The 18133-nt window shown below is 45.2% G+C and overlaps 1 protein-coding gene across 2 annotated transcripts in view; it reads left to right on the top strand.

The window, feature by feature from the left end:
• LOC135524017 (monocarboxylate transporter 6-like) overlaps window positions 1-9155 on the top strand; it is a 40392-nt gene extending 31237 nt beyond the window's left edge. For both annotated transcript variants that reach the window (XM_064951128.1, XM_064951127.1), the window contains 2 exons: window positions 5840-6670; window positions 7318-9155. In XM_064951128.1, the coding sequence (XP_064807200.1) occupies window positions 5840-6670; window positions 7318-7595 (1109 nt within the window). In that variant the 3' untranslated portion in view covers window positions 7596-9155. The remainder of the gene's footprint in view (window positions 1-5839; window positions 6671-7317) is intronic.
• The last annotated feature ends 8978 nt before the right edge of the window (window positions 9156-18133 follow it).

The raw sequence follows: 18133 nt of genomic DNA, 5'->3' as shown, positions 1-18133 counted from the left end.
GCTTCCAAAGGCACTTCAACAAAGTAGTGGGTAAAGGGTCTGAATACATATGTAAATGTGATAGATATATATACAGTATATCACAGGTGAGTACACCCCTCACATTTTTGTATATATTTGAGTATATCTTTTCATGTGACAACACTGAACAAATGACACCTTGCTACAATGTAAAGTAGTGCGTGTTCAGCTTGTATAACAGTGTAAATTTGCTGTCCCCCCAAAAGAACTTAACACATAGCCATTAATGTCTAAACCACTGGTAACAAAAGTGAGTAAACCCCTCAGTGAAAATGTCCAAATTGGGCCCAAAGTGTCAATATATTGTGTGGCCACCATCATTTTCCAGCACTGACTTTAACCCTCTTGGGCATGGAGTTCACCAGAGCTTCTCAGGTTGCCACTGGAGTCCTCTTCCACTCCTGACGACATCACGGAGCTGGTGGATGTTAGAGACCTTGCACTCCTCCACCTTCCATTTGAGGATGCCCCACAGATGCTCAATAGGGTTTAGGTCTGGAGACATGCTTGGCCAGTCCATCACCTTTACCCTCAACTTCTTTAGCAAGGCAGTGGTCGTCTTGGAGGTGTGTTTGGGGTCTTTATCATGTTGAAATACTGCCCTGCGGCCCAGTCTCCGAAGGGAGGGGATCATGCTCTGCTTCAGTATGTCACAGTACATGTTGGCATTCATGGTCCCTCAATGAACTGTAGCTCCCCAGTGCCGGCAGCACTCATGCAGCCCCAGACCATGACACTCCCACCACCATGACTGTAGGCAAGACACACTTGTCTTTGTACTCCTCACCTGGTTGCCGCCACACACACTTGACACCATCTGAATCAAATAAGTTTATCTTGGTCTCATCAGACCACAGGACATGGTTCCAGTATTCCATATCCTTAGTCTGCTTGTCTTCAGCAAACTGTTTGCGGGCTTTCTTGTGCATCATATTTAGAAGAGGCTTCCTTCTAGAAGGACAGCCATGCAGACCAATTTGATGCAGTGTACGGCGTATGGTCTGAGCACTGTCAGGCTGACCCCTCACCCCTTCTACCTCTGCAGCAAAGCTGGCGGCACTCATATGTCTATTTCCCAAAGACAACCTCTGGATATGACGCTGAGCACGTGCACTCAACTTCTTTGGTCGACCATGGTGAGGCCTGTTCTGAGTGGAACCTGTCCAGTTAAACCACTGTATGGTCTTGGCCACCGTGCTGCAGCTCAGTTTCAGGGTCTTGGCAATCTTCTTATAGCCCAGGCCATCTTTATGTAGAGCAACGATTCTTTTTTTCAGATCCTCAGAGAGTTCTTTGCCATGAGGTGCCATGTTAAACTTCCAGTGACCAGTCAGTATGAGGGAGTGTGAAAGCGATGACACCAAATTTAACACACGTGCTCCCCATTCACACCTGAGACCTTGTAACACTAACGAGTCACATGACACCGGGGAGGGAAAATGGCTAATTGGGCCCAATTTGGACATTTTCCCTTAGGGGTGTACTCCCTTTTGTTGCTAGCAGTTTAGACATTAATGGCTGTGTGTTGAGTTATTTTGAGGGGACAAATTTACACTGTTATACAAGCTGTACACTCACTACTTTACATTGTAGCAAAGTGTCATTTCTTCAGTGTTGTCACATGAAAAGATATATTTACAAAAATGTGAGGCGTGCACTCACGTTTGTGATATATTGGGTGTATATATATATATATTTTTTAAATGTATTAATTTACATTTACATTTACATTTAAGTCATTTAGCAGACGCTCTTATCCAGAGCGACTTACAAATTGGAGAATTCACCTTCTGACATCCAGTGGAACAGCCACTTTACAATAGTGCATCTAAATCATTTAAGGGGGGGGGTGAGAAGGATTACTTTATCCTATCCTAGGTATTCCTTGAAGAGGTGGGGTTTCAGGTGTCTCCGGAAGGTGGTGATTGACTCCGCTGTCCTGGCGTCGTGAGGGAGTTTGTTCCACCATTGGGGGGCCAGAGCAGCGAACAGTTTTGACTGGGCTGAGCGGGAACTGTACTTCCTCAGTGGTAGGGAGGCGAGCAGGCCAGAGGTGGATGAACGCAGTGCCCTTGTTTGGGTGTAGGGCCTGATCAGAGCCTGGAGGTACTGCGGTGCCGTTCCCCTCACAGCTCCGTAGGCAAGCACCATGGTCTTGTAGCGGATGCGAGCTTCAACTGGAAGCCAGTGGAGAGAGCGGAGGAGCGGGGTGACGTGAGAGAACTTGGGAAGGTTGAACACCAGACGGGCTGCGGCGTTCTGGATGAGTTGTAGGGGTTTAATGGCACAGGCAGGGAGCCCAGCCAACAGCGAGTTGCAGTAATCCAGACGGGAGATGACAAGTGCCTGGATTAGGACCTGCGCCGCTTCCTGTGTGAGGCAGGGTCGTACTCTGCGGATGTTGTAGAGCATGAGTGGGTCCTGTGTGGCTCAGTCGGTAGAGCATGGCGCTTGCAACGCCAAGCGTCGTGGGTTCGATTCCCGCTGGGACCACCCATATGTAAAAAAAGTAGTGGCCCCAGCCGACTTGTAAGTCGCTTTGGACAAAAGCGTCTGCTAAATGGGATATATTATTATTATTATTATTATATGAACCTACAGGAACGGGCCACCGCCTTGATGTTAGTTGAGAACGACAGGGTGTTGTCCAGGATCACGCCAAGGTTCTTAGCGCTCTGGGAGGAGGACACAATGGAGTTGTCAACCGTGATGGCGAGATCATGGAACGGGCAGTCCTTCCCCGGGAGGAAGAGCAGCTCCGTCTTGCCGAGGTTCAGCTTGAGGTGGTGATCCGTCATCCACACTGATATGTCTGCCAGACATGCAGAGATGCGATTCGCCACCTGGTCATCAGAAGGGGGAAAGGAGAAGATTAATTGTGTGTCGTCTGCATAGCAATGATAGGAGAGACCATGTGAGGTTATGACAGAGCCAAGTGACTTGGTGTATAGCGAGAATAGGAGAGGGCCTAGAACAGAGCCCTGGGGGACACCAGTGGTGAGAGCGCGTGGCGAGGAGACAGATTCTCGCCACGCCACCTGGTAGGAGCGACCTGTCAGGTAGGACGCAATCCAAGCGTGGGCCGCGCGGAGATGCCCAACTCGGAGAGGGTGGAGAGGAGGATCTGATGGTTCACAGTATCGAAGGCAGCCGATAGGTCTAGAAGGATGAGAGCAGAGGAGAGAGAGTTAGCTTTAGCAGTGCGGAGCGCCTCCGTGATACAGAGAAGAGCAGTCTCAGTTGAATGACTAGTCTTGAAACCTGACTGATTTGGATCAAGAAGGTCATTCTGAGAGAGATAGCGGGAGAGCTGGCCAAGGACGGCACGTTCAAGAGTTTTGGAGAGAAAAGAAAGAAGGGATACTGGTCTGTAGTTGTTGACATCGGAGGGATCGAGTGTAGGTTTTTTCAGAAGGGGTGCAACTCTCGCTCTCTTGAAGACGGAAGGGACGTAGCCAGCGGTCAGGGATGAGTTGATGAGCGAGGTGAGGTAAGGGAGAAGGTCTCCGGAAATGGTCTGGAGAAGAGAGGAGGGGATAGGGTCAAGCGGGCAGGTTGTTGGGCGGCCGGCCGTCACAAGAAGTGAGATTTCATCTGGAGAGAGAGGGGAGAAAGAGGTCAGAGCACAGGGTAGGGCAGTGTGAGCAGAACCAGCGGTGTCGTTTGACTTAGCAAACGAGGATCGGATGTCGTCGACCTTCTTTTCAAAATGGTTGACGAAGTCATCTGCAGAGAGGGAGGAGGGGGGGGAGGGGGAGGAGGATTCAGGAGGGAGGAGAAGGTGGCAAAGAGCTTCCTAGGGTTAGAGGCAGATGCTTGGAATTTAGAGTGGTAGAAAGTGGCTTTAGCAGCAGAGACAGAGGAGAAAAATGTAGAGAGGAGGGAGTGAAAGGATGCCAGGTCCGCAAGGAGGCGAGTTTTCCTCCATTTCCGCTCGGCTGCCCGGAGCACTGTTCTGTGAGCTCGCAATGAGTCGTCGAGCCACGGAGCGGGAGGGGAGGACCGAGCCGGCCTGGAGGATAGGGGACATAGAGAGTCAAAGGATGCAGAAAGGGAAGAGAGGAGGGTTGAGGAGGCAGAATCAGGAAGATAGGTTGGAGAAGGTATGAGCAGAGGGAAGAGATGATAGGATGGAAGAGGAGAGAGTAGCGGGGGAGAGAGAGCGAAGGTTGGGACGGCGCGATACCATCTGAGTAGGGGCAGTGTGGGAAGTGTTGGATGAGAGCGAGAGGGAAAAGGATACAAGGTAGTGGTCGGAGACTTGGAGGGGAGTTGCAATGAGGTTAGTGGAAGAACAGCATCTAGTAAAGATGAGGTCGAGCGTATTGCCTGCCTTGTGAGTAGGGGGGGAAGGTGAGAGGGTGAGGTCAAATTTTTTTTTTTACTTTATACATTTATACAAAAATGTCTAAATATTTGTTTTGGTATCCTGTGTAGATTGATGAGGGGGGGGGTACTATTTAATACATTTTAGAATAAGACTAACGTAACAAAATGTGGAAAAAATCAAGAGGTCTGAATACTTTCCGGATGCACTGTATATTCCATTCACCCAGCTCAATGTTACATTGAAAGGTTTAGGCTACTACATGATACTAGAATTTTCCATACCCATCACGAGGTTTCTACAACCTAGCCTATGAATGAACGTTTACAAGGTAGGTGCACAGGTCGAGAGAAAAAGGAGAGTGATCAAGGTGACAGTCAGTATCGCTTTGCACACTCTTGCCTACCTCTAGCTGATCGAGGGTGTAATCATTAGTCAAATTCAGGTATGTTTATCCCCGTTTTGTTCCATTTGCTTCTGTTAAGAAAACATTTTTTAAACAGAATAGCGGAATGAATAACCCCCTGATCACACGCAAACACAGTTCAGCCACATCCAAATAGAATAAAAATGTTGCTTGTTGTATAATTCCTTCTCGCATCTACATGCTCTCCTCCTCTCACCTTTTCCCTTCGCTTGTGGACTTCAGTGCACAACACGTCAGCTGTCTGTGACCAGGCAAAAAAAAACTTTCCAAGCCAAACCTTCATATCATAACCACTAACTGCTACACACTGCCTACGTCGTTGTCACCATATTAGTTAAGGATGTTAGTAATGTCATAGTCAACATAGCTACTACAACTAACGTGTTAGTAACCCGCTACAATCATGCAGTACAGTGAGTAAGCAGTTTAGTAGTTACACTGGCAGGCCCCGGTGGCAATAAATTAGCTTATTAGCTGTAGCTTATGCTTTCAGTACTAGATTAATTCTCAAATCATTTGATTGGCAGGACAACATGTCAGTTCATGCTGCAATATCTCTGATAGGTTGAGGACGTCCTCCGGAAGTTGTCATAATTACTGTGTAAGTCTATGGAAGGGGGTGGGAACCATGAGCCTCCTATGATTTATATTGAAGTCAATGTACACAGTGGAGGACGGAAACTATCTGTCCTCCAGCTACACCATGGTGCTGCCCTACAGAGTGCTGTTGAGGTTACTGTAGACCTTCATTGCAAAACAGTGTGTTTTAATTAATTATTTGGTGACGTGCAAATATTTAGTGTAGTATTATCTCAAAAGGATAACGTTTTTCAATATTGCACTATTTACATTTTTTTGAAATTCACTGAGGAGGATAGTCCTCCCCATCCTCCTCCACACAGCAGTTAACCCCTAACCACAGATCTAGAATCAGATAACCCTACATTCCAATCCTTCCCATGATTATTAGGGCAGGTGAAAAAATCTGACCCTGTATCAGTGGATTGGGGCAACCTCCCATGCATTCAGCCATGTGCCTTACTCATTGTCTTCTTGTTTGATAGGACTTGGATTCTGCTTCAGCTTCCAGCCTGCAGTGACTATCCTCGGGCACTATTTTGTACGGCGGCGGGCTTTCGCCAATGCCATGTCGTCCACGGGCACGGCTCTGGGCCTGTGCACTCTGCCCCTCCTGGGCAACTACCTCCACACTGAGCTGGGCTGGCGTGGGAGTTTCCTGGTGCTGGGGGCTGTCTTGCTTAACTGCTGCGTATGTGGAGCTGTGATGAGGCCCCTGGAGGGCCCCAGACACCGTGGCCAGCCCCTGATAAACCACAGGCCTCTCCAGCTGAAGGAGGAGAAGCTAAAGGGGAGAATGAGGGCCTTGTGGGCCGGTCTGATGACTGCCCTGCGTCGTCATATGGCCTTTGATCTCTTACGTAACAACCTGCGCTACCGTATGTACGCTGTGGGCATCACCTGGATGATGCTAGGCTTCGTGGTGCCGCTGATCTACTTGGTTCCCTACGCCACGGCCCACGACATGGAGCAGAGCCAGGCCGCCCTCCTCCTCTCCATCCTGGGTATTGTTAACATCGTGGTGCGGCCTCCTATTGGCCTGCTCTTCAGCCTGCCCTGGTTCAAGGGGTGCCACACCTATGTGTTCTCTGCTGCTCTGCTGGTGAATGGGCTGAGTAATAGTATCTGCTGCATCGATGCCAGCTTCCCCGTGCTGCTGGCGTACGTGGTGACCTACGGCCTGTCCATGAGCGTGGTGGGCTCGCTGATGTTCACCGTCCTCATGGATACGTTGGACATGAGTCGATTCCCCGCTGCCCTGGGCCTGCTCGCCATCATGGAGAGTGTCACGCTGCTGATCGGTCCCCCGCTCGCAGGTACCGAACTCACTGAGGCATGGTGTGTGTGTGTGTACTGTGTGTCTGCCTCCACGAGAAGATGTACTATTCAATTAATAATTACATTTTATATTTAATGAATCAAGTAAGTGCTGTAGTGTAACTTGGAGTGCTAGACATGCCAACAAAACCCTAATCTACAAATAACAACACACACAATGCTGTGGTCGAAGGCAAGCAGCATATCCTGTTGCTTGGATCCCATGGACATCCAACCAATCATGTGTTTCCAAGGGAAACACTGTGTGTGTGTGTGTGTGTCTGTACATGCTTGTGTGTGCATGTTGCGGGGGGGGTGTCTCTGAATAAGTAATTGCGGGAAGTACACATCTGACTTGAATTAGAATGTAATGTTCAGCCCAAAGTGTAGGTCTGGGCTCTGTGTTTCCTGGGGGGGGGCACTGAAATAGACAGGGGGGGCTCTCTTATTTCAGAGCTATTTTAGGCTGCATACCTGACATTTGAGCTAAGTTTTATTTTTACTGCTTATGTGGTTGGCTGAGTTTGCCTGTGCCATGGCAATACTGTATGTTATTGGTGTAGTTATCTCGTTATGTCATCATGATCTGTCTTTCATGCACTGCTAGGGCCCTACTAATGCTGAGATTATGTTGTTGCCGTTGCAGGAATCCTGGTGGACAGAACAGGGGAGTATTTCTACGTCTTCTTTGCCTGCAGTGCCACTGTTGCCTCATCGGCTGTATTCCTCATGGTGTCTTTCTACTGGCTGGACAGAAGGGACAGGAGGGCGTTAAAGGGGCAGCAGGTGCCACCCCAGGTCCCCCCACCAAAGCCTGCCAGTGGTAACAATTTGATCCCCCAGTGCCAGTACCGCAGTGTGCCCACAGAGGGGGACAAAGACAAGGCCCCAGGCTCCGAGACGGGGGACGTCACCCGTCTGTGAACATCGTCACTGTCCAAACACACAAACCAAACTCACAGATGTGAGACCCGCGATTCTGTATATCGATTGTATATCCTGTGTTGCTAATATTAAAGTACAAGTGTATGATAATTTGTATCCCAATCTGTTAGGATCTGACATTCCATTTAATCATAGTATACACACTCTTGACTGTTAGAGTATTGATTGCAAGGGGGTTGAGTATTTCATCCAATAGGTGAATATTACATATAGTATAGACGTGGATTATTCATTGCTATTACAGTCTACACTGTTTATGCAGACGAGCAAATACTGTTACTGGTGATTGAATGCAGTACTTTTTCACACATGCCATAAACCTTAAACCTGTGCCTTTTCCCTCACACCCTGTCGCACGTACAAGAAGACATGCCACCTTAAGAATCACTCACCACCCTTCAAAAAGCAATGACTGTGCAAAAGACACAGGGCCTTTGTACAGACAATCAATCAAAATAAGCAAAATAAACATATTCAATTTCCTATACATACTACACCAGAAGAAACCTCAACTGAATGATAAGTACTGTACCAGTTTATATCAATATCAAAGACTGATATCATTGATTGAGCATACCAATGTCAAACTCTTAATCTCAAGGAATCTTACATTTTTTGGCCCTAAACACATTTGTGTTTTCATGTCTTGATATGTTAATTGTGAAACAGAGTTAGACAACTATCAGTAGCCTACTGAGAATGACTGTAGCTGTTAGAGATTTATGTTACTTCTCCACCTATGAGTATTTCATGTATGGACTGTAAATTCATCACAAGATTACTCTAAGGAACATACAGTCACATATGTGGCAACATACTTTAGGCTAGGGTTTCCCAAACTCGTTACTGGGCCCCTCCCCTGGGTGCACGTTTGTTTTTTTGCCCAAGCACTACACAGCTGATTCAAATAATCAAAGCTTGATGATGAGTTGATTATTTGAATCACCTGTGTAGTGCTGGGGTAAAAAAACAAAATGTTGACCCAGAGGGGGCCCCAGGACCGAGTTTGGGAAACCCTGCTTTAATCTATGGCTCCCTTGCAATAGGAATATCAATATATATATATTTTTATATAAAGGGCTATTGTTTCTTGCACTGGGGCCAAATAATGATTTTTTTTTCATGTGATTCAATACATTATTTATAAAAAATAATTATGGAAATTATAATAAATGTAATCCTAAAAAAAACATGTTTTTAATTGTGTGTTTAAAAGGGTGATTAATCGGTTCTCATCAGGAAATGTAGATTGGCAAGTGGCAATGGCAAAGTTGGCTATTATTTGTCAGTTGTTTGATGTCGATGGCCTACTAACCACCGGTCCTGGCAACCCATCTTCACGCATACCTGGCAACCACAATTACGCATACCTGTGTCTCATCTGTCACACCTGGACTTCAGTACTCCTTGATTTACTTACCCTTCATATAGAACTCTTTTGTTGCTAGTCATCAGGTAGTATTGTTTGTGTTTCCATGTCAAACACTGGTCTTGTTTTGTATTGGTCCATGGTTGTTGTTATTAAACTCACTAACCGCACTTGCTTCATGACTCCTTGCGTCTACATGACAGAATACTACCTCACCAAATGGAAGCAGCAGTTAATTTCCCAGATGGTCAGCGAATAGAGATACCTATTTCGCCAACACCACGACCAGCTGGCACAACTGGGGATGGCTATGGAAGAGGTCCTCCGCTTCATACTCCAGTACTTCCTATATTTCACTCATCAAATATCAGCCCCCACCACTGAGTGGTCCAAGGTTGCCATGGTTATTTCCATGCTGACCAGATGGGCGTTGGATTGGGCTATGGCCGTCTGGGAGAGGAGGAGCTGGGTTCCTATGAGGGACTCAGGGGGATCTTCGACCATCCACGCAGAGAGGGGGTTGAGCGCCTACTCCAACTACGGCAGGATGGCCAGACCACGGCGGAGTACGCGTACACTTTCAGATAGTTGCCGCATCCAGCGTATGGAACGAGCCGGCAGGTCTGCACCCTTTTCATAAAAGGATTGGGCGAAGAGGTCCAGACAGTGTCATCTTGGCATGCCAAATCTAACCTTGGACTCACTCATTGCGATGGCCATCCATTCAGGAGCATCGGCACCCCCATCGACTCTCTCCCTCCTTCGTTGACCGTTCTGAATCAGAGCCTGAACCCATGGAGGTGGTGGCCACACACCTTTCCGCGGCCTCGCCGGAGATAGCCTATCATTTCTATCATTTCTTTGGATTGGTTGATACATCTCATTATTGAAATTTATTTTTGAGTATTCGATAAGGGTTGTTTATGTCAACCGCCGGTATTCAAGGGAGAGAGCTGTTATGCTACGAGCCTCATGACATGAATATGCGTAGCCATCTCGAGACATCTCCGATATAAAGTGTTTTTTCTCAAAGTAGCCGGGATGTCACGTGTTCTACTTATATCAGTGCACTCGTAACAACTTAAGCATTACGAAACTTCTATACAATCAAATAAATCTCATGTAGCAAATAAGCCATACATTTTTTTGGGTTTACCAAATTCGACTCTCATTGACCTCCATACAAATACTCCTTGCTTGTTGGGCCAAACAACAACAAAAACTGCACCTGCCGAGATGGGCCTTTCTCTACCTCTTCTTCTCTGCTAAAACTGACAGATTTTGATGGGGATTTTTTTATTATGCTACTTGATGCACAGGTGCAATATGCAACTTTTTGGCCGACCCGACCAAATTCATAGAAATGTGAGTTATGGGGCCTCCCGAGTGGCACGGCAGTCTAAGGCACTGCATCGCAGGTCACCTGGGTTCATTCCCGGCTTTATTACAACCTGCTGTGATCGGGTGTCCCATAGGGCGACGCACAATTGGTCCAGCGTTTTCCGTGATAGGGGAGGATTTGTACGGGGGTGCTTTACTTGGCTCATTGCGCTCTAGCGACTCCTTGTGGCGGGCCGGGCACCTGCAGGCTGATCGTGAAGACATCAAAACATGAAATAACACATGGAATCATGTAGTTACCAAAAAAGTGTTAAAGAAATCCAAATATATTTTAGATTCTTCAAAGTAGCCACCCTTGGCCTTGACAGCTTTGCACACTCTTGGCATTCTCTCAACTAGCTTCACCTGGAAGGCTTTTCCAACAGTCCTGAAGGTGTTCCTACATACGCTGAGCACTTGTTGGCTGCTTTTCCTTCACTCTGCGGTCCAACTCATCCCAAACCATCTTGATTGGGTTGAGGTAGGGTGATTGTGGAAGCCAGGTAATCTGATGCAGCACTCCATCACTCTCCTTCGTGGTCAAATAGCCCTTACACAGCCTGGAGGTGTGTTGGGTCATTGTCCTGTTGATAACCAAATGATAGTCCCACTAAGCGCAAACCAGATGGGGTGGCATATCGCTGCAGAATGGTGTGGCAGCCATGGTGGTTAAGTGTGCCTTCTAAATAAATCACAGACAGTGTCACCAGCAAATCACCCCAACACCATCACACCTCCTCCATGCTTCACGGTGGGAACCACACTAAATAAAATTTGGATGAGCAATGACAGAGCGGTATAGGCAAGATGCAATAGATGGTATAAAATACAATATATACACTACCGTTCAAAAGTTTGGGGTCACTTAGAAATGCCCTTATTTTCCTTGAAAAGAACACGAAATGAGTCGCAATATGAATAGGAAATATAGTCAAGATATTGACAAGGTTATAAATAATGATTTACAGTGCCTTGCGAAAGTATTCGGCCCCCTTGAACTTTGCGATCTTTTGCCACATTTCAGGCTTCAAACATAAAGATATAAAACTGTATTTTTTTGTGACGAATCAACAACAAGTGGGACACAATCATGAAGTGGAATGACATTTATTGGATATTTCAAACTTTTTTAACAAATCAAAAACTGAAAAATTGGGCGTGCAAAATTACTCAGCCCCCTTAAGTTAATACTTTGTAACGCCACCCTTTGCTGCAATTACAGCTGTAAGTCGCTTGGGGTATGTCTCTATCAGTTTTGCACATCGAGAGACTGACATTTTTTCCCATTCCTCCTTGCAAAACAGCTCGAGCTCAGTGAGGTTGGATGGAGAGCATTTGTGAACAGCAGTTTTCAGTTCTTTCCACAGATTCTCGATTGGATTCAGGTATGGACTTTGACTTGGCCATTCTAACACCTGGATATGTTTATTTTTGAACCATTCCATTGTAGATTTTGCTTTATGTTTTGGATCATTGTCTTGTTGGAAGACAAATCTCCGTCCCAGTCTCAGGTCTTTTGCAGACTCCATCAGGTTTTCTTCCAGAATGGTCCTGTATTTGGCTCCATCCATCTTCCCCATCAATTTTAACCATCTTCCCTGTCCCTGCTGAAGAAAAGCAGGCCCAAACCATGATGCTGCCACCACCATGTTTGACAGTGGGGATGGTGTGTTCAGCGTGATGAGCTGTGTTGCTTTTATGCCAAACATAATGGATATCTTTAAGAAATGGCTTTCTTCTTGCCACTCTTCCATAAATGCCAGATTTGTGCAATATACGACTGATTGTTGTCCTATGGACAGAGTCAACCACCTCAGCTGTAGATCTCTGCAGTTCATCCAGAGTGATCATGGGCCTCTTGGCTGCATCTCTGATCAGTCTTCTCCTTGTATGAGCTGAAAGTTTAGAGGGACGGCCAGGTCTTGGTAGATTTGCAGTGGTCTGATACTCCTTCCATTTCAATATTATCGCTTGCACAGTGCTCCTTGGGATGTTTAAAGCTTGGGAAATATTTTTGTATCCAAATCCGGCTTTAAACTTCTTCACAACAGTATCTCGGACCTGCCTGGTGTGTTCTTGTTCTTCATGATGCTCTCTGAGCTTTTAACTGACCTCTGAGACTATCACAGTGCAGGTGCATTTATACGGAGACTTTATTACACACAGATGGATTGTATTTATCATCATTAGTCATTTAGGTCAACATTGGATCATTTGATCAGTTGAGGCGTCTGTTTCTCAAACTAGACACTAATGTACTTGTCCTCTTGCTCAGTTGTGCACCGGGGCCTCCCACTCCTCTTTCTATTCTGGTTAGAGCAAGTTTGTGCTGTTCTGTGATGGGAGTAGTACACAGCGTTGTACGAGAGCTTCAGTTTCTTGGCAATTTCTCGCATGGAATTTCTCAGAACAAGAATAGACTGAAAGAAAGTTCTTTGCTTCTGGCCATTTTGAGCCATTTTGAGCCTGTAATCGAACCCACAAATACTGATGCTCCAGATACTCAACTAGTGTAAAGAAGGCCAGTTTTATTGCTGTTTTAATCAGAACAACAGTTTTAGTTCAGTTACCTTTGCCTTGCTTAGTACAGGAACAATGGTGGTCATCTTGAATTATATGGGGACAGCAGACTGGGATAGGGAAAGATTGTACATGTCTGTAAACACCAGCCAGCTGGTCTGCGCATGCTCTGAAGATGCAGCTAGGGATGCCGCCTTGCGAGGGTTATCACGTTTAAATGTCTTACTCACATCGGCCACGGCAAAGGAGAGCCCACAGTCCATGGTAGCGGGCCGCGTCTATGGCACTGTATTATCCTCAAAGCGGTTAAAGGTGTTTTGTTTGTCTGGAAGCAAGACGACCGTGACGTGGCTTGTTTTCCCTTGTAGTCCGTGATTGTGCGGCAGGGTAGCCTAGTGGTTTGAGCGTTGGACTAGTAACTGAAAGGTTGCAAGTTCAAATCCCCAAGCTGACAAGGTACAAATCTGTCGTTCTGCCCCTGAACAGGCAGTTAACCCACTGTTCCTAGGCCGTCATTGAAAATAAGAATTTGTTCTTAACTGACTTGCCTAGTAAAATAAAGGTAAAATAAATAAATAAAATTGTCTGTAGATGCTGCCACATACGTCTCGTGTTTGAGCCTTTAAATTGCGACTCCACTTTGTCTCTATACTGAGATTCTGCTTTGATTGCCGTGCGGAGGGAATAACTACGCTTTTTGTATTCGGCCATATTCCACGTCACCTTTCCATTCTTAAATGCGGTGGTTTGCACATTCAGTTTTACACGAATGCCGCCATCTATCCACGTTTTCTGGTTAGGGTAGGTTTTAATAGTCACAGTAGGTACATCTCCTATACACTTGCTAATAAACTCTCTCACCGAATCAGCGTATATGTTGATATTGTTTTCTGAGGCTACCCGGAACATGTCCCAGTCCGCGTGATCAGAACAATCTTGAAGTTTGGATTCCGATTGATCAGACCAGCTTTGAATAGTCCTTAGCACAGGTACATCCTGTTTCAGTTTCTGCCTGTAGGAAGGGAAGAGCAAAATGGAGTCGTGGTCAGATTTGCCCAAAGGAGGGCGGGGGAGGGCCTTGTATGCATTGCGGAAGTTAGAGTAGCAGTGATCCAGCGTTTTTCCAGCGAGAGTGCTACAGTCAATATGCTGATAGAATTTAGGTAGCCATGTTCTCAAATTTGCTTTGATAAAATCCCCAGCTACATCAAATGCAGCATTGGGATATAATGGTTTCCAGTTTGCATAAAGTCCATTGAAGTTCCTTGGGGGCCGTCATGGTATCGGCTTGAGGGGGCATATACACAGTTGTGACAATAACTGAGCAGAATTCTCTTGCGAGATAATACGGTCGGCATTTGATTGTAAGGAATTCTTGTTCAGGTGAACAAAAGAACTTGAGTTCCTGTATGTTGTTAAAATTACATCACGTTAATCATGAAACATACACCCCCACCCTTCTTCTTCCCGGAGAGATGTCCTGTCGACATAATGCCCAAAAAAATCCAGGTGGCTGTACCGACTCCGACAGCATATCCCGAGAGAACCAATCCCTGACGTCTCTCTGGAAAGCAACCCTTGCCCTAATTTTGTCTACCTTGTTATCTAGAAACTGGACATTTGAGAGTAATATACTCGGAAGCGGTGGGTGGTGAGCACGCCTCCAAAGTCTGACCAGAAGACCGCACAGTCTACCTCTTCTCCGGCAGCGTTGTTTTGGGTCAGCCTCTGGAATCAGTTCAAATACCCTGGGTGGTTCGGACAAAGGGATCCGCTTCGTGAAAGTCGTATTCCTGGTCGTAGTACTAGCAAGTTAACTTCGCTCTGATATCCAATAGTTCTTCCCGGCTGTATATAATAACACTTAAGATTTTCTGTGCTAACAATGTAAGAAATAATACATAAGAAAAAGAAAACACTACCTTTAGTAGTGGTTTCATTGTAGCAATTCCACCATGAAGACCTGATTCCCGTAGTCTCCTCTGAACAGTTGATGTTGAGATGTGTTCATTGTACTTGAACTCTGTGAAGAATTTATTTGGGCTGCAATTTCTGAGGCTGGTAACTCTAATGAACTTATCCTCTGCAGTAACTCTGGGTTTTCCTTTCCTGTGGCAGTCCTCATGAGAGCCAGCTTCATCATAGCGCTTGATGTTTTTTGCAACTGTACTTGAAGAAACTTTAAAAGTTCTTGAAATTTTCCAAATTGACTGACCTTCATGTCTTAAATTAACGATGGACTGTCATTTCACTTTGCTTATTTGACCTGTTCTTGCCATAATATGGACTTGTCATAATATGGACTATTTTACCAAATAGGACAATCTTCTGTATACCACCCCTGCCTTTTCACAACACAACTGATTGGCTCAAACACATAAGAAGGAAAGAAACAGGCACACCTGTTGATTGAAATGCATTCCAGGTGACTACCTCATGAAGCTGGTTGAGAGAATGCCAAGAGTGTGCAAAGATGTCATTAAGGCAAAGGGTGGCTACTTTTTATGGTTACTACATGATTCCATATGTGTTATTTTATAGTTGTGTTGTCTTCACTATTATTCTACAATGTAGAAGATAGTTAAATTAAAACCCTTGAATGAGTAAGTGTCCAAGCGTTTGACTGATACTGTATATTTATTTTTTATTGGTCTGCGAGCCTACAAAAGGGGGGCCGGCCTGCGGCCCATCCCTGCTTTATAAGTATTACTTCACTCAACTGTCTCTTTCCATTCCTCTGTCTCTTTCATCAATGCTGCTGTGAATCTATGAATCACTTTCTAGTGTCCAGTTATGCATTGACTGTGCTCCCTTATGGCTCAGGTGGACCAGGCTGCTGCAGGCATCTTGGCCCTGGGACTGAAGAGGGGGGACAGACTGGGCATGTGGGGACCCAACACATGAGTGGGTCCTGTTCTAGTTTGCCACAGCCAAGGCTGGCATCATACTGGTGTGCAATGACACTGAAGGCACGTAAAAGGAGGAATCTTAATGTGGGAAAAGTGTTAGTTTTTGCACCCTCTTTGTGTGTACATTAAAGAAGATGTTTTCAGTGGTTATGTTTTGTTCTCTCTGACAGACGTCTGTTAACCCAACCTATCAGGTGCAGGAGTTTCAGTTTGCCCTCGAGGAAGGTGGGTCATTTGAGTTGGCAGTCATTTCATGTCATATATTTTGTTCAATGAGAACAGTACTGGGTGTGGTGAGCTTAAGTAGGATGGGCCGCTGATTGCTTTTGAAACATTTTATGATGTTGATAATGATGTTGATGTTCATTGGTGGTAATAAGTGTTATACAGTAATGCAAGCAAGTGAATGTAATATTCTCTTCTTTGCTGGTTTCGACCCAGGTGGGATGCAATGCCATTATGTGCCCGACCCAGTTTAAGACCCAGAAGTACTGTGGTATTCTCAGATAGAGCTGTCCAGAGATGGACACTGCTATCCCAGGATCTGTCAAGAGTGCCAGGTATGACCACACTGCTTTCTTCTTTTGATGAATTCTCAACTATCAGTTACATTGAGTGATGGTCAAAGCACAATCCCCACAAAAAACTGCATCAGGTTCTGGAGGGTACAACACTTTGAACATTGCAGATAGAAATATCTACAATAGAGCTGGCATGATTCCCTATGCTACACGGTTGAGGCGTGTCTGGGACAGTAAACCATGGTGTAGGTTGTGTTTTGTGCCTCAATCAACCCCCCCACCCCCCCACCCCCCCCAGGTGTACCTTTGTCTACGGCAATCCTACTATGTACATCGACATGCTGGGCCAGCCTGACTTGGCCAAGTTCGACTTGTCATCAGTGGAGGGAGGTAAGAGATCATGTTTAACTGGTTTCTGTTCTAATCATATTCTTGAAATCAAATGTATTGAACATTAGTTAGGATGGTGATTGATTGGGATGAAATTCTGCATACTCGGGGTCCTAAGAGGACCGGTATTGGAATCTTGGAATTGATGATAGCAATTAGATGATTGGTAGATGATTTGGTAATTAGATGATTTGGTAATTCATAATTAGTCTTAGATGTTAGTTAGTTTGTTTCTGCATTTTAGGCATCATGGCAGGTTCCCTGTGTCCACCTGAAATAGTGAAAGTAATTTCTAACATGGGCGTTAAAGGAACTCTTAGTGAGTAATGTTTTTCTTAAGTTAATTGATTACTTTAAGTTAATTGATTATTTGGATATAAGTGATTGTCCAGAGCGTTCACTCACATGGTTTCCCTGTCCTGAGTCAGTCCCTGGTTAGCAGGAAAGGCTCAAAACGAGCTGTGAGCTGGCCCTTCAGGACCGCCACTGCAGGGCGCAGTTAATATATTTTTTCGTTAGAGGGAGACATTTTAATGTGCAAACGTCCCTCCAGATTCATCATTGCAGGGTTGTTGGCCGACTCTATTGCATGTGTTTTTGTTTTAGCCCAGCACTAACACACATGCTTCTACTAATAAGCTACAGATTACGATTTTGATTAGCTGAATCGGGTGTATTAGTGTTACGCTGGGACAGAAGCTTGCAAACCCTGTAGCTCCCCAGGAGCAAGGTTGGCTATCCATATGATATTGTCTCTCTGTTAATGTCTTAATCTGTAGTAGCACAGTAGTTGAAAATGGAATCAAGACAGACAAGGTTACATCTTTATTTCTTAGATGTTTATTGGATGTGTTGTTCACCTCCAAAAGTCAAAAAAATATATTTATGATGTTCAATATACATAAAAAAGAAGAGCCAAATCTTAAAAGTTATGATACTCGCAGAGTATGCTTTATGCTTATATGATGCTTATAGACAATCCATTGACTTAGCAGTAAAAAACTATATTTTTTCAATGTCAATCAACTACTTGAAATGAAATGTAACACAGAGTGTCTGGGTGCGTCCGCTAACAAATGAAGCATTGCCACAGCAGGGTGGATGGAAAAGGCAAAATATTTAGTATATTACTTATTTAGTCAAAGACATGACACCTCTGCCACCTTTTCTCATATCTATTTTGAACTGTACACCATTTCCCCCTGTGATAACAGATTTAAATGCATTGCAAACCCTTTTAAACTTAATTCATGTAAGAATAAAGTATCTTTGTATCTCTAGCGAGATTGTCCTTTGTATGTATTCATTCGTTAAACGAAAGACACTGCTGGAGAACTTGGAGTCCTCTCTTTGTTCATGTCGTCTCTGACTGTTCCTTCTCAACTTTGACCTGCCATCGCTCCGTTGTCTCATAAACCCTTTCAGAAA

Source organism: Oncorhynchus masou, chromosome 31 (genome assembly GCF_036934945.1).
Source record: "Oncorhynchus masou masou isolate Uvic2021 chromosome 31, UVic_Omas_1.1, whole genome shotgun sequence".
Taxonomy (NCBI): Eukaryota; Metazoa; Chordata; class Actinopteri; order Salmoniformes; family Salmonidae; genus Oncorhynchus; species Oncorhynchus masou.
The sequence above is the reverse complement of the archived record's forward strand: the minus strand, read 5'-3'. Positions and strand labels throughout refer to the sequence as shown.